The sequence below is a fragment of the Sturnus vulgaris genome, chromosome 21, assembly GCF_052056855.1.
Source record: "Sturnus vulgaris isolate bStuVul1 chromosome 21, bStuVul1.hap1, whole genome shotgun sequence".
In the NCBI taxonomy this organism is placed as follows: Eukaryota; Metazoa; Chordata; class Aves; order Passeriformes; family Sturnidae; genus Sturnus; species Sturnus vulgaris.
The window spans coordinates 3253678-3270605 of NC_142263.1; the positions used below are offsets into that span (position 1 = coordinate 3253678).

The following is a 16928-nucleotide window of genomic DNA, read 5'->3' on the forward strand; positions in this document are numbered from 1 at the left end:
GTGAACTTTAATGTCCTAACACTGGAGGAAAAACAATGCTGTGCCTCAGACATAAGCAAATAACAAGGAGAAAAAAAAAACAGAAAGAATCTGAGGCCTGCAGTATCTCCCTTCCTTCAGCAACACTTTTCTCCATGACCCAATAAGGGAAGGAATCCAGCTGTAATGCCTGAATAATGTAATTATTAACTTGAACACAGGGATCAGGTGTTCTCCAGCTTTTGTACAACACCTGCTGTTCTACTTTATATTGCTGGAAGATCAACAACATTTCCAGAGCTATTTTTACTTTAACAACAGGAGACTGGGCTCTGCTATAAACTCTCCCTTTCACTCCCTTTGCTAAGCACATTCCAGAGCAGCCCCTTTGAGGCCCTTTAAGTGGCTCAGCCAAGGAAAACATGACTTTCATCACTGCCATTCTGCTTTCTATTTTTCTTTCGAAGCACAAATGCTTTCTCCCACCACCACAAGTGATACAGTGAATTTCCCATGTTTGAAGAAACTGTAGGGATCAGCACATGCAGAGTGGAATCAATTACTCACAGTCCATGTTTGTGATGTATTATTTCTCCTACACAGAGGGATTTATATACTGACCTCTGGATACTGTGAATATAATTTGTGACATTCTACCCAATTACCGTGAGCTTTTTCTGGATCTGAACTAAAATTTTAAGATTAACATTTCCTGGCAGCTATGATAACACTACATTAACAAGTGGTGCTATAAAATTTAAATAAGCAGCATGAATATCATGACATACAAGATGCAGCTAAGAAGAATTAATCAAGATGTAACTTTTCAGTTGTGTCTTTCCAAAGTGGGTTCTTCCAGTACATGGAGATCAGAAATGGTTGCTCCCAGTCTGATGCCAAAACACCAGTTCAAGTAACAGAATTAAGACTTCACCATGAAATTTAAGGTACAGCAGTAAACCCTTGAAGGAAAGGGCACAATTGAAAGAATTAAATTGATTTATATTTCATTACTCAAAATCAAGGTAATGATTTATGTGCATCATTTAATACTGACAGCAGTTATCCAGTGATTTGTTTTAGCTACCCTGCCTTCTTTATGAAAACAGAGAAATAAAAAAAACACTTGACTTCTCATGTAAATGGCTGTGGACAAAAGGTCAAGATAATTATTCTGGTCACATGAATACAACTAACAAGGAAAAGTCAAAAGAGCAAGAGGAAAAAAGAAATACATACCAAAATCCATTCTATCCTTTTGGTTTCTCTGAAGCAAACCCAACAGCAGGTCAGCCAGGTAAGATGATGTTTCCCTAGGAATGCTGCACACAAGAGGAAGTAAAACATGCATTAAATGTAATGCATGCATTGAATAATGCATAGCACATTGAATTTCAGGAAATCAGCATTCTGCCACGTCCCTAAGTCATCACTATCCATAGCCTCAGTACATTTAGTTTCAGCTAGGGACAATGAAGGCAAGATGCAACATGATTCACTGGTATCACACTACATCCCTGCAAAGATAGCAACAGCAAATATTTTTATGAATCCCAGGCATTCCCCAAGATGGAAAAGTGTTCAATCAACAAGTGTAAGTGACAGGAAAGGCCATGGTGACATACCTAGGAATCAAATTCCTGTTCTTTTCATAAAACATTCTCAAATCTTGAGGACTATTGGCCTGTCAAATAAAAATGTACATTAATTAAAGCTCGGTTTCATGGAGGAAATAGCTTTTGTACCTAAGCACACATACACAAAAAGAAGACTTTTGCATATGGGCATTAAAGGAGAAAACACCAAGCAGAGCAGTGACTTCAGCACTGAGGATCCTTATTTATGTATTTCCTCTGGATTGAACACACTCATCATGCAGACTAAGCATAAACAACTTCTCCCTTGGTATTCTCAAGCCTTTGCAGCACCAACACTCAGACACCACTTGCTTCTGCTTTCCTGACTAGAGGCAAGAGCCCCAGGAATGTCCTTCAGACTGAGAAGAGAGGAAAAGCAAACAAAGTGTTACCTGAAAAGGTGGTTTTCCAACAAGACACTGATAAATCACAGTTCCTATGCTCCACAGGTCTGCTTTAGCATCATAGTGTTGAGACATAATCACTTCAGGGGCCTGGAAAGAACAGAAAAGTCTCAGAAGGGAAAACAAAAAAAGGAAAGCCACAGCAATATGAATCTACTGTCAGAGCAGTCTTAACAGAGACCACTTTATTGTAAGAGAAAATTAACATTTCCATGTGCATCACATGGCTTAAGAGGTATCAGCTCCATCTAAAATGAAAGCTCTTTTTCAAAACTACAAAAAAACTAGAAAAGCTGTTGTTCTGAACAAAGCATCCAGCACCTGGCATGTTTGGGAAGAAGAGGGAAACGTTATTTACTGGGCTTCTGCAGCTCTTCTTTTGGACAGAGAACCACTTAGAAATGTTTGCTGTCTGATTTTAACAATCATGATCTCCAAATCCCAAGGAAAAAAAAAAAAAAAAAAAGGTAGTAAAACTATGGAAAGTGGAACTGCACTCTGTCCCTGATCCTTGTAAAACAACATGAGGTTTTTGCCAATATTCAAGCAGTCAATTATTTTGTTCTGGCAGAAGAATGTTTGAGATAAACAAGATAATGTGAAATATCCCTTACCATGTACATAGGGGAACCACACAGAGTTGCAGCCATCATGTTGCTGTGCAGATAACGAGCAAACCCAAAGTCAGCTGTGTAAAGAACAACCTCGGTCAATGAAGAGAAAGATAATTTTCAAATTTTTACAGTCTAGAAATCACCTGTCTCTGACTGAAATCTGCTACAATTAACAGTGGGATTGAAAGGTTTAATATCTAGGCAGCTACATGGAATAGTAGAATCTTTATCATGCTGAGAGAATAATGTATTCTCTGTCAAATGAGCAAGCCAAGAAGCAGCAGTGACATCATTTGCACAAACTGCTGCTCAGGCACCTCCCCAGCTGCAGAACAGCCTGTGTGGCGTCAGCAGGAAAGGATTAAAGTCACTGGCTAAATATAAATGGCTCATTAAGAGTGATGAATATGCAATCTGCTTGCAGTGAAATCACATCAGGTACAAGTTGAAGAAGTCAAGTTTCAGGTGCCTGAATTTTCCATGCAGGCAAGAGCATCTGAAGCTATCAAGTAAAGACAGCAAGGGAAGAAGTTTTGTCTCCCCTGTGCAAATTTTGAGCAAAAGCACAGGAAAGAACTTGTTAAAACCAAGGTAGTTTTAAATGGACACTTAACAGACAACGAGGAGAGATTAAAACTCCTGAAGTGGCCTCTGCAAAAAGAGTTTGGTACTATCTTGTATATTTGACATCTCTCCCCTGTTACAAGGCCAAACCTCTCTGCTGTCATGTCAAAAATAGGTCATGACCTTCATTTCTAAGCCTCTCAAATAAACCTTGGGAGGATTTACCACCAAAAAAGAAAACAGCTGGAACTGCAATTGGAATCTTGCATGCAGAGTTTTGAAATGGGTTAAGGGTTACTTCAAGTTTCAAAAGTTAGATTTATGCCTAAATAAAATAGTTTAGTACTAGAAACATTAGCTAAACAGATCTGTCCCGCAGCTTCAATCAAAAAGGTCTTTATGATTCAATTTTTTTTTTTATCCTGAGAATGCAGCACAGCATGAAGCTCATCATTCTTGACTCGCTGTCTAATTTGCATCACTTGAATCCACCCCGCCCGCAGAATTTGAAGTGGAGAGGCATTTGTGAGGAGGGGAACAATGCAGCCGCGCAGATTTTACCGATTTTGATGCGGATGCCGCTGACGCTGGATTTCCTGCGGCTGGCGTAGGACAGCAGGATGTTCTGGGGTTTCAGGTCCCTGTGGATGATGCCTTTGCTGTGCAGGATTCGCATGGCAGCTGCGATCTGCTGCAGGAACACTCGGATCGTGTCCTCACTCAGAGTCCCCTTAGCTGCCAGTGACACACACAGCACCGGGGGAGGGAGAAGAAATATCGGTATCTTTAGGTAAAAGTAATAAACTTCACGGTGAATTATAATCCAATCATGAATTACACTCAGAATGATTCAGTCTCCAGTGGTTTTCTACAAATGTAAATATTCTTATCACTATAGTTTTAAAGCAGCTATAGAACTCTGAAGAATCTGTTTTTCCAGTAGTTTATTCAACTTGGTACCATCATAATTGTAAAACTTATCAATCGCCATTAAATCCTAAACTGGCTAAAAAGGCAAAAGAGGAAAGAAAATAAAAGAACTCCACATTAAGTAGATCCAAAAATCATGTTAAAACATGAAGTAATAAAATTTGTTCTTTAAACAAATGATTATGGGGATGCAGAGAACCATTCTGCTCAGAAATTTCACCCATGATAAAACTTATTTTGAAAGGAAAAAACAGAGATGTACTTTTGAAAGTCTTTTCTGAAGGTATTATCTCATTCTGCAGCCCAAAAAAGCACTGAACACAGGAGCTGGATTTCACTGAGTCTTTCCAAAGGTTTTAATGGCAAGTGAATTAGGCTTTTAATACACACAGTTACCATAACAATAGCTGTGCACAAAAAAGATTCCTTCAACAGGCTGAGATATAAGGGCAAGTAGAATATTTTCATCATGAAAAATATGAAGATTAACATCTCTGCTCAGAATTTTGGTTGGAATAAGAATCCATTTGTCATGATTTATAAATGTTGTCCTCACTTTGGGCAGAGCCATGGAAAATCTCTCCTAAGCCAGCACTGCCTCTTTCTCCAGAGCATTATTAAATAAGTAAAACAGTGTTTTTAAGTTCACATCTTGGAAAAGAGGAACAGGTGGAATCAAAACACTGGGAACAGCCCCCAAAATGCAGTTTTAGAAATAGAAACCCACACATTTTTTCAGCATGCTACTTATGGTTAACTACAGCTTCTCCCTCATTGTCAAATAAGGGAATGTTACATTCAGCTGTGGCAAAAAAAAAAAAAAAAAAAAAAAACCCTAACAAAACAACCTAAAAAAAAAGCATTTTCTGTCTGTGCATTATCATATTCACCCTCATTCATACATCTTTAAAGCACAAGCAAAAAAAATCTCAGAGAAACACCAATGGATGTCAGGAACACAGAATATAAACATGCAAAGCAAAATAATAGGGAAATATAGTAATCAATTACCTTGTAAGTAATCTGCCAAGTCCCCACCATTGCAGTACTGTTAAAAACAAAGAGTTTTATTCAAAATACAAGTACTGAAACACCTGCTACATCATTTCTACTTTGTCATCTTCTAATGAAAATTAGATCCCTTCCAGCTGTTTGCCTTAACACTGTTTTGTTAATTATTTGTAATTAATAATTTGGAGTGTCACACTTCATCAATACTTGCAGTATCATAACATGAAATTGAATCATTTATGAAACAAACAGTGCTGATCAATTTAGTGGGGCATAAGAAATTCATAATTTACTTTTCAAAGTTGTTTGTTTTAGCAAGCCATGGTTAGTTTACAGCTGTGCAAAGGAATAGTTTTGTTTAAAAATCTTTAAAATTAACCAGAAACATACATGTTAACACATACCTCCATGACCAAAAAGACAGAATTGGGCATTTCCTAAAAGAGGAGAAGAAAACTGATTTAAGAATGTGAGATGATAAAATCTGTACCTGCATTAACCAAGTGTAACTGGGATTTTTCCATCACTGAGACACCTTAATGTAAAGTCACTGTTTCAGAGCATAGAGAAAGTGTAGATTCTCTACTATGGGATGTTTTACATTTCCAAAAAATAATTTCATAGGCAAAAACATAAACCCACCAGGCAATGCTTCCATAAGGAGTCTCCCTGAGTGTCCCTTGGCAGCAGCACATCCCTGCCATGCTCCTGGTGGCAGAGCTGGGAGCTGTGTCCATCCTCCTCAGATTTTCCACAGCACTGACCTGCCATGACCTATCTGCAAACTGAATTCCCTCTCTTGTAATTGGGGAAAAGTTCCTGAAAGGCAGGTTGCTTAACTTCTACTGTAAATTATCTACACACTCCACAAATCCAGTTAAAATAATAAATCTGTTCTTAAATCTGACTGTAAGAAAAACATTCATCCTTTTTCCAAATATTTATTTTGTGTGAGGGAAGAAAGGCCTGACCTGTCTGTGCTAATAATCAACATTGTTTTCCATACTCTCCTGAATAAAACAGTTCTGTTGGGCCTACAGAGTTGAAGATTCTGAGACTTGTTAGAAAGTAAAAGTATTTTTTTCTCCCTCTGAGCTGATTAAGATTGAAAGAACACAAAAAGAACTGGAAGGAAACTAAGGGAAGTGTACAGTAAACAGGATGATGCTTTTAGTTACACAGTGTGTTACCTCCCTTTCCCTTTAAAAATAAACTTAAACAAGGGCTGACAGATTGAGGGAAAACATGTTTTTTAAGACAGTTGAAGGAAAAAAGTGAGATGGCACCAGACAAGGCCAGGCACATGCCCCAGTGGGAAGTGGGACTGCAGACAGTCTGACTAAATTCTGCTAAACAGTGTGACAAGAAAGTCAGAAGGGACATTGCACAGCAAAATAAACACTGTGAACTCGGCCACCTTTCTCTGTGCTTGCACTGGAACTTCAGCAGATTTCAGTTTGACCACTCTGGCAAGAATTACCACCAGGGTGCCATTGTCAAGGGCTCACTAACAGCTTATGTTAGAAAGCTTGAAAAACAGAAATAAAAGCAAAAATGGGCCCAAGGGCCCAGGCTAGAGAAACCAACAACCCTGAACATCACACACAGCACAGAGCTCAGGGATGGCACAACCCATCACAGACACACACATCCAGACAGAAAATGGTAATAATTACAGTTCAAGATGAATTGGCTGGTTTAAGGTTAATTCTAGACTGTATTGGCCCGTTTCACTTTTGGGAAGCATTTAGCCACTCATGGCTGTGTTACAGAAATGCATTTGAGGTTCTTTCCAGCCCAAAACATCAAGTACATTTTGCAGATTTGTTTACATTTAGAAATTATCTTCAAAAAAAAAGCAAGTTTCTAGGAGTGTGAGTCAAATCTATTGGGAATGGCAGGCAAACCCCAACCAATATAGAATATTAAAGCAGCAGCAGATCATATTTCAGGAAGTCCCAATTGTTCAATGTTCCTGCAATAGCTGTGGCCAACATGAACCATAATTTATATACCTATAAACACCTCAAAACCTCAGTGCATACCAAAAACCAACCCCAGTAGTAGTTATTTGCTTTGCAAATCACTGAAAATATATAATTGTTCCTTTCTGCATTGTTCCTTTGCAACAACACCTTCCAAGACAGAAGCTTTTAGGAATCCCAAAGATGCCAAACAGCAACTCTGAGATCCAAATTTATCAAATTGAAAATTCTGCCAACTGAGGATCACTTCACTTAAAGGACAGCTGTGAGGTGGAAAAGAACAACCCAGCTCAGAAGCACTGAAAGTGCATTCTCCAGTGACAGAAAAGAGCTCAGCTCCTGGATTTCCACCCCAGCATTACAATCCCATGAATCACAAAGATGTTCCACAGCGTCAGAGCCTCCACTGCACAAAACCAGCAGCTTATGGCTCATGACAGACATTTATTCATCACAGAACTAAGAGGATGTGTTTGCTGCATTCCCTTGGAAACAAAGTCCTCTCAAATGAACTGCTCTCTGCAGAAACATAGAGCTGATGATTTGCTCTGTTGTACCAGTTCTCACCTGTTTAGAAAGTCATTTTTGTAATTACTCATCTTTTTTTTAAAATTTATATTCCTGATGAAAAATAACAAATCAAGTCACCGAGTAAAGTCACAGTAAGAAGTAGAGTATGTTTCCTTAATGTAGCTTGGAAAATCCTTTTTTAATAAATCAGATTAGAGATTCCACAAAGACATTTTCCCAGACTCAAAAGTCCTCTCCAATTCATAGTGAGGAAGTAATAGTTTGTACAGAACTGATACCAACCTCCCCAGCCACAACTTGTCCCAACTTGAACTCATAACCAAGCACTTTTCAATATCCCACCAACACAAGCTTTACTTCAAAACAGCTGAACTTGTTCAACCCTTCAGAGCTGCTCAAATTTTGCCTTACAGTTCTTGGCCAGCCTGACTGGGAATGTGATCTCCATTTTGGGAATACATTCAGAAAAGATAAGTCAGTTCTGGACACATATTTTGCCCTTCTAAATTATTTTTCTGAACAATAAAGCTCTCCCTATCAACATTCCCCAGACTTGTGATTTCTGTTGACTTGCTAAGCAGAGCAAAGTGCTCAAAATGGAAAGATTAGAAAACCAGCATGTTTCAGATCTAACATTCAGCAATAAAGCTGATCCAGCAAGTTATTTTAAACTGCCTCTTGAAACAGATAACAAAGCTTTCAACAATTTTCATTGATGTACAGATCACAAAATTAGTGCTGCTGGAGTTTTTCTGACCTACACTTCTACCTAGATAAATAAGCAAAACAAATACCTGCTGTGTTGCAACAATTAACAGTTTTGCCCAGCAACCCTTGTCTTGCTGCTGAAAATTTTTTTGACAAAAATCTACTTTTGCTCCTTTTTATTCTGAATCTAAGTTTTACTTGCAAGCAAAGACTAATAGTAAACCAATTCTGAAAGGTAAACAGATAAACCTACGAGAAAGAGGTTTGGAGACAATATATTTGCCAAAATTTGCTATGTTTTAATCCAAGGCTTCCAAGAGTTGTCTTGAGGGATGTGAAGTTCCAACTTGAATCATAGTCTCAGCACAGTAGTGCAATTTAAAAAAATATTAATTGAAAAAGAAGTCAAAACATCCCATGGTTTCTCCCAAGAGCTGTTGCTGGATCTCTGGAGTACTGGCAGAAACATTTCCCAGATTTCAAGTCCTCCTTCAGACCAAGCTGAAGGTCTGCAAGGAGCTTAATGAGCTCCCAAAGCAGAAACTGTGGCAAATAGTTCCTCTCTTTTTGCTTCGAGTCTCTGGATTTTATCTCATTGCAGTTCATGATGGGAGTCCTCAGAGCAGGAGAGTTAACCTGACAGCTTGTGCACTGCTGTTATCTCATTAATTTGCTGCTATGTTCATTTGTGCTATAATGGATGTAATTTTTTAACCAGGAACACACTTTTTTTTTTTGGCTTTAAATACATTTGGCAAAAATTCTAATGATAGAGTGAAAAAGGACAGGTCCAGATCTTTAAAATGCTGTTTATTACAGACATTCTTGGTTTACTTTGTGAGTGCAACACAGCAGCAACTTCTGTGTTCAGCTTCTCTCACCCCAAGGACTGAACATTTTGTTAATTCTGACAAAATGTTAAATCTTAGACTAAATGTCACTTGACATGTGCCTGTAGGATTCAAACAGGGTGCATGCTGCCAATTATTCACATAAAAGAGCAATCAGCCATGGAGAAATGCACCACAAGAACTGGATCATTCATTTGCTGTTATGTTCAATGCTGTATTTAACCAAAACATGGGAGGTGGGGAAAGGGGCTGCTCTGCTCCCCAGCACCAAGGAAAGGCACAGCTGCTCTCAGCACAAAGGTTCAACACATCTGTGTACTAAAATCTTGTGTGAAACAGTTCTGAAATTCAAATTACAGCATCCAGGCACAGCAGGTAAGCAAAAGACTGTGTAGCAACTCTTCTGAAACAGTTCTGAAATTTAAATTACAGGATCTAGGCACAGCAGGTAAGCTAAGGCCTGTGTAGCAACTCCAACTCTTTGGTTCTGTGGCCCACAACAAATTCTAATCCTGGTTGTCCCCAGCCCCCAAAATCTACACTGGCATCATTCCTGCACTGTCATAACCAACCTTTCAGCTGGCATCAGCTGCCAGGTAGTGTTTCAAAACCTTTACAGTTGCTACAGGGCAGGATTTTCCTTTTTATCTGAACAGCATGTTCTTGTATTATTATTTCCACACAGACACAGAGGATGGATATAAACACAAAGGCCTTAATCAAGGAGGGGACAAAAATAAAGATATTGAGACATGCCCTGCTCTGCTGAGAGTGTGGAGGCAATGAAAGCTGTGAGACACCAACACCAGGAGCACACACAGGATGCCTGGAGCAAATATCTCAAGAAACACATGCAACAGTACCAGACCAACTGGAGTCCTTGGGTAAACCAGAGGTATTTAATTCCTGCTGCTAGAACAACAGTTCCTCCCCTCAGCACCCCTAGTAAGAACTCCTGGGCTCTGTGTACAAGCAAAGCTGAGCTGGAGGTCCCAGAAGGATTTCTGGCTCCATTCCCATTGGCTTTCTCTGCTTCCAAGGACAGCAGAAGCAGCTGCAGGTTTTTTGTCTGCTCTGTACCAACAAGCTAAGACAAGAAACATTTTTTATCCAGATACTGTTTCTCCAATAACACTCTAGAAATTAGTTCTCCCTAAACTACTGTTCAAATAGCAAACTTCAGACTCCATATAGTGAGGACATTAATTCACTCTCCTAAAATGTTATCTCCAAGATACATTACAGGCTTTCATTCTGAGGACTAACATTCTAGAGAGGTTTTGAATTAAATTATTTGCTAAAACAGGCACTGTCTGGCACTGTGTTAGAGATTAGTTTCTACTCAGCACACACTTGGGATCATGAACTGCACAAAACTGTAAATTCATGCCCTAAATATAGAACATTCCAAATAACTTACTGATACCTTCATACTTCAGTGGAATACTTTATCCAAGGATCTCAGTGTATTTTATGCTGGTAAGTTAGAGGTTATTTTAGATTCCTTTTGCTTTTAAGAAACAGTGGCTCCACTTCCCCAATTAACAGGATCCAAGATTGATTTTCCTTTGCAGGATGAATGACATCCCACAGCACCACCACAGGAAAAGAGTTACATCCTTAAACCATCTCAGAGATTTGGGAGTTTTTTTATTCTTGAATGACAGACAATCAAACACTTGCCCAAGAAGGTAAGTGAAAAATGTCTCTCTTGCTATCCACCTACTGTATCTGAGTTTTGTTAAGCATTTCACAAAAAAATTAATTGCACTTTTAGAGGCGAGCTATTTTCCAGAGCACTACTACAGATGGAGGGGTTTTATTGAAAGATCTCTACAAATTCCCTCAGCTTCAGCACCATGGCCTCCACACCCTGGAGTGTGCAGCTCCCCAGGCCTGGGAGGTGGCACCAAGAGCAGTGCAGTGCTCTGCTTACATAAAATGCTTATCTGCAGCTCAAACCTGCCAGAGCTGCACGTCCACCACACGGAAATCAAGGGCAATTACCCTGCTGGCTGCAGAACAAAACATTTTTATGCCACATTAACACACACTGGGGTGTGGCTCCAGATGAATGGGCACTTCGAGTAATTGAACTCCAGACACACTAATAACATATCAAAATGGTATTCACAGGAGATGAAGGACCAGCAGTGGAGAAAGTGTGAAAATGTTCATGCACAATCAGCAGAATGGCCCACAAGTTCTCCATGGATTTAATTAAAACCTTCATGGTGTATCTATCTTTATTATGCTGACTTGGGTGAGTGGTCATGCAACAGGAACACAACCATAAATGAAGAGATAAGAAGAAGGAATCTAACTACTCCCTGATAATCAATCCAAATGAAGCTTTCTGCAATATATAAAATAATAACTGTACATTCATTCTCAAAAGATACATTCTAAGTTACTATGCAGGGATATAGCCTTAATCTCAAAGTACTGCTATTAATTTAATATTATGAGATGTGAAAATATTTATCCTTGATCACAATCAATTGACACTTTTTCACTTAGTTTTGCCACTTTCATTGCACACCATCTTTTCTATCTGAAAACTCAGAGCAACAATCAGCTCTTGGCTTATCCAGCTACATGATCTGTCAAACTGCATCTGAAACAGGAGCATTTTCTTATTTCAATCTGTCTAAGGTTAAGAAAAGCTTCAGCCCAACAGAACTACAAAAATAAAACAGACTCCCATTCACACTGAGAACTTCCTACTGTGACACAGACTCCACTGGCTCCAGCACTGAGGAAAAAAAAATAGCTTCTGTAAACTTAGAAATAGCTTGAAATCCTAAAGTCTTATCTGCTGTACTGCATCACTGTGTTCACAATACCCTGGCAAACAAAAAGAGCAGCACATGCTAGAACATGAAATGCTAAAGAAAATTAGTAGGTGTAACAGCCTACTAGACATGTGAATGCCTTGCATAGTGTTCATTCTTGTTGGGTTATAAATTAATGTAATCACAGAAGTTAATGATGTCTGCCACTTCACAAACACAGCAGAAAGGGAAAAGCTTATTTGTGCAAGTGGCACACTCTTTATACCATATTTTGCAAAGCAATTCCTTCTATAGAGACAGCATCCTGCTGCCAAGCTTTGTGTTTGCTGTGAATGTATTTGAAATATATCAAGGTACAGGACACAGGTTTGCCCTTCTCTTTGCTTTAACTGCTCATTTTATTTAAGCACAACAGCTGGTGACAAACAACAATATTCCCTTCTCCAATGGAGCAGCACTGATCATTCAAGAAGTCCTGTCACCTTTTCCTGGGGCAGAACAGAAAAGCCTAAAAGTTATATTTATAAAAACCCTTTAGGTAAAGACACCATAGACAACTGTAGGACTCTTTAGTCTCTTTCCTTGTGCATAAATCAAAAGAACAAGAGTCTCTCCAAAGCTCAGATTTAAATCATCAAAACACTTAACCAGTCCACTACCCCCAGGTTGAGCTGCAGAGCTGACTAAGAAACCTTCTCATATAAACAACTGCAAATGAAAAATTTGAATTTCAGCTGCTTACTCACACACCAACACCCTCAGTCAACAATTCCAGTTGCTTTTGAGATGTCTGGACATACTAAATTTAGGATGCTGAGAGATTATTTCCACTTAGCAATACTCAGAAAACCTGGTCTTGTTAAGAAGTACAACAGAAAATACTTTCCCTCTCAGAACAGATAACATCATTCAAAATGAAGACTTTTGAAGTCAAGATCCAGGAAAAACAGAATCTATAGATTGAACCTAGAAGTTTTGATGCACAGTCAGCTGCTACATGAACATCACAGCTTTGTACCAAAAGTCACTCGAGTCCTACAGCCCTAGAAAACCTGAGCCCACCTAATTTATGTCACATGAACACAGATTTCTACAGCAAAAGATACACATCTGCACAAACTAAAAGCTTTTAGCATGTGAATGTGTAAAGACAGTAAACACTGAATGTCACAATCTCTTTTTTGTGTTGCTTTGACTATGCAATGGCCCAAAGGTATTTCTCAGTAAATTCTTTTCATCAGTGTATTCTGTATTTAAAATCAGAACTGAGCCCAGGAGATAAATGTATAGTTCTTATTCAAGCAGAACAAATGGAGCTACTTCATATCTTATTTAGCTTTGCTCAATACTGGCAGGCCTTAGGATACAAAAACGTACTTCCTAAGCAGAATACACTCCCCTAGACAGACTGCAGAGCAACTCCTCCACCTTATCTGGAAGGACCCTGGCAATAAAGAGAGGAAGACAATCTGAAGGAATTTAATTGAAAAGATCTAAGTGTCTGCTTGGCTTTTTTTCAGTGTATCCTGTCCTTCTGAACACACAGGCAACAGATACATGTGACTGTGGTTTTCTGCTTCCTTCAGTTCCTCCTCACTGTGGCACAGGGCTGAACACCACATTTCTTTGTCACACAGATCCCCAAGATGCTGCTCTTGCTGACACTTGTTTTTGCTAAATTCCAAACTGATGACAGCAGCAACATAGATTGAGAAATTTGGAATAAATCCATTCAAAATCTTCTACTTGGCATACATTATACACATTCATTATACACTCATAAATTAATTTTAATGAAAAAATGAAGGCATCAAAGTGTATTTTACCTGGACATCATAAAGAGCTACAATGTTCTCGTGCTGAAGTTCCTGTAAAACAAAATATTTGTATTATGGAAAAAGGTTATTAGTATTACTGCTACTATTAATATTATTAATTGAATTTGCTAATAATACTGATTTGGTGATAATCAAAGAGAATCTTTTTAAGATGATGTGAATTTAGAGAAAATCCCAGCTTTTTAGACAATATTTACAGGATAAGGAAGTTAGGCAATATCTTGAGAGGTCATTAAAACATTTGGTTCCAGAACTTAATGTCTATGATTTGTTACAGAAAGTACCAGGGCACAAGATCCTCTAATGAGAACTGAAAGCTAACAAGATTTAATTTTCTACTCTTACACAATTTCTTGCTTAGCGAAGTAACCAACTAGACCATGTTCAAATCAACCTTACTTTTATAATACAAAGAAAATCCATCCAAATAATATTAAAACTCATGGGACAGCTCATGAATTACTTGTAGCTGCTCAAAAAACTTTTGTTTATTAAGAACTTGCAGCATACTAATACACCCAACACTAATTCTGGTATATAATAAATAAATGAGAATATAATATGTATACAGTTGTGTATAAAGTAGTGATGTACCTCAAGAAATTCAGAAACATGGGAAGAAAGCAGCACTCAGTATTACTGCAAAGCTGTGTGAAATGAGATGCAAAATTCAGAGAGCAGGGAGTGCTAAATGACCCCCCAAAAAGACGTTTCCATAAAATAACACTGAAAAACTGAAAGATGCTCCATTACATTTCCTCTGTTAGAGCCACACTCCATTCCTGTTTTAAGGCAATTATCACAAGTCAGAAGTGGGCAGCTGCTTCAGGAATTAAAGTCAGCTCAGTGATTTCAGCTTTCAAGGCAGCTTTGAGCAAAAAAGGAGAAGGAAGATCAAAGACTGAGGCTTCACCCTCAGCTATCATCTGCTGGGAAAAGGTGCCACATTGGCCATCCTGAAGGACAAAGTCTTCCACATGTGCAATAAGCAAATTTGCAACTTTTAACTGCAAAAGCATGCTCAGAACCGGTTCTGAGATATTTCCAGAACTAAAGATGTAATTTTTTTCTGTTTCTCTTAGTATTTTTATTTCTGGATCCCTAACAAAGGAACAGCACAAGAGCAATTACTGTGATAGCACCCATGACCTGGAATGAACTAGGTCAGAAGTCTCTTTGCCTTTTCAAGCAAAGCAGCTTTAAAAATCACTGCAAATTAACATACCTTTAAGATTTTTATTTCTTTTCCAAGTAGGATTTGTGACTTCGACAAGTTCTTTTTGTTAATACTCTTTATGGCTACTTCCCAATCAGTTTTCTGGAAACGAACAAAAAAAAAAGTATCGTCAGTTTACTTTTTTTTTTTAAACTTTATCCTGTAACAACTATCTAGGAAAACACTGGGAAGAAGTTGCAAGATCACCCCTCTTCTACCCACCAGTTATTACTACATCACATGACACCATCAAGAACTATTTTACTCCACAATAGCTTAGACAGCTATTAAAATCCAACTTCAGCTACACTGCATCTTGATGGATTCAAAAGCATTAAAAAAAACCAATTTAAAAAAATCAACAGGTAATCACATCCCATTTATTTTTTGGTAGCAGTGCTATGTATCTGCTTTTTTAGACCTCTCACAACGATCAAGTTACTTTTACTGTCCTTTAAGGACTTCTCGTTTTCAGCTTCTTCATACTCTGCGGATGAAAACTGCACAAAACCTCCTCTGTTTCATGTATTGTCTATTTATATATTACCCAAAAATAAACTACTTATTTGTGAGGTGGGAGCACCTCCATTGGCCTTTAAAGTTTCCGTTTCCCTTCTCTTTTTTTTTTTTTTTTTTTTTTAACCCCAAAATCACTGCACGGTGCCTCTGCAAGCCGTGAGCGCTGCCTTAATCCTCCAAAATGCTAAATCTGAAGGGCTGTTTTCTGGAAAGCAAAGCTCTTTAGGCACCAGAATAAACTCACAGCATCAAGAAACCATAACGTAACTATGAATATCCGGGGCGATGAGCAAGTCACGCCAGGAAACCAGACACCTCTGAATTTAAGAAATCTTCAGCCAATCCCAAAGGAGACAATTTTCCATTAGATCCCTCGTTATCCAGTGAGATAAACATGACCCTCCCGACAAACAAAGGGCTCAGCCTCCCCTACAGCTGCAAGTCTCCCCTGGCCGCTATGGGAGGGAGCTGCCAACAGCGGGGAGGAGCGGTGGCACCGCGGACAGGCCGGTGGGCTTGAGGGAAAGGAAAAAATAAGAGGTTTATGGATGCTGGAGCCGGATCCCGGTTCAGGGCCGCGGGCCTCAGCCCAGCCCGCACCTCCCTTCGGTTTTTTTTTTCTCCCCAAACACCCAAACCACGTCAAAACTCCGCAGAGGACACAAACCCCACCGCCACCACCGCAGCTGTCACCCACCCGAGGGGCTCCTCCGGCCCCGGGTTGTGTAACCAGCCCCGCTCCGGCTGCGCTGTTTACCTTGCGGTGGCGACCTTTGAAGACCACAGCAAAGGCTCCGTGTCCTATCAGGTCCTTCTTGCTGTACTCAAAGTCCCCCACCACCTCCATCATCCCTCAGAGGGGCATGAAGCCCCCGGGAAGGACGGAGGGAAAACAAAGGGGCTCTTCCTCCAGCTACAGCCGCCTCACGGCAGCCGGCGGCGGGGTGGGAGCCTGCCCCGGTCCTGGCTGCCCCCGGCGGCGGGGGCAGCTCCTCTCATACCGCCGCAGACCCCCGGGCCGGCGGGGCTGCTGCAGGGCGTCACCGAGGCGAGGGGCTCCGTCGGGCATGGGGAGGGGAAAGGGGGGAAATCTCAGGGGCTGGGTGTGAGGGGACAGCGCGGCATCGGCGCCGGGACGAGGGGCCTTCTCAGCGGGGAAGGGGGCTCCGTGCCCTGCCGCTGCCCGGCCCCATGGCCCCGCCACAGCGGGGGCTGCCGGCGCCGCGGCCCCGCTCAGGGACCGAACCCCAGAGCATCCAGCGACGCGGGGGAAGGCGCGGCCCACGGCTCCGGGGCTGGTGGCTGTCGCTGTCGCCGCCCTCGAGAGAGGGAAGGAAGCAGTCAGG

The 16928-nt window shown here is 40.1% G+C and overlaps 1 protein-coding gene across 1 annotated transcript in view; it reads right to left on the reverse strand.

The window, feature by feature from the left end:
• Window positions 1-16563, reverse strand: part of ULK2 (unc-51 like autophagy activating kinase 2) — a 35758-nt gene extending 19195 nt beyond the window's left edge. The window contains exons 1-10 of the mRNA XM_014876517.2: window positions 16340-16563; window positions 15073-15165; window positions 13836-13877; window positions 5544-5576; window positions 5140-5176; window positions 3760-3933; window positions 2635-2708; window positions 2009-2110; window positions 1605-1663; window positions 1219-1301 (exon numbers count right to left, since the gene is read on the reverse strand). Of these exons, the coding sequence (XP_014732003.1) occupies window positions 1219-1301; window positions 1605-1663; window positions 2009-2110; window positions 2635-2708; window positions 3760-3933; window positions 5140-5176; window positions 5544-5576; window positions 13836-13877; window positions 15073-15165; window positions 16340-16432 (790 nt within the window). The 5' untranslated portion in view covers window positions 16433-16563. The remainder of the gene's footprint in view (window positions 1-1218; window positions 1302-1604; window positions 1664-2008; window positions 2111-2634; window positions 2709-3759; window positions 3934-5139; window positions 5177-5543; window positions 5577-13835; window positions 13878-15072; window positions 15166-16339) is intronic.
• Window positions 16564-16928: the final 365 nt, after the last annotated feature.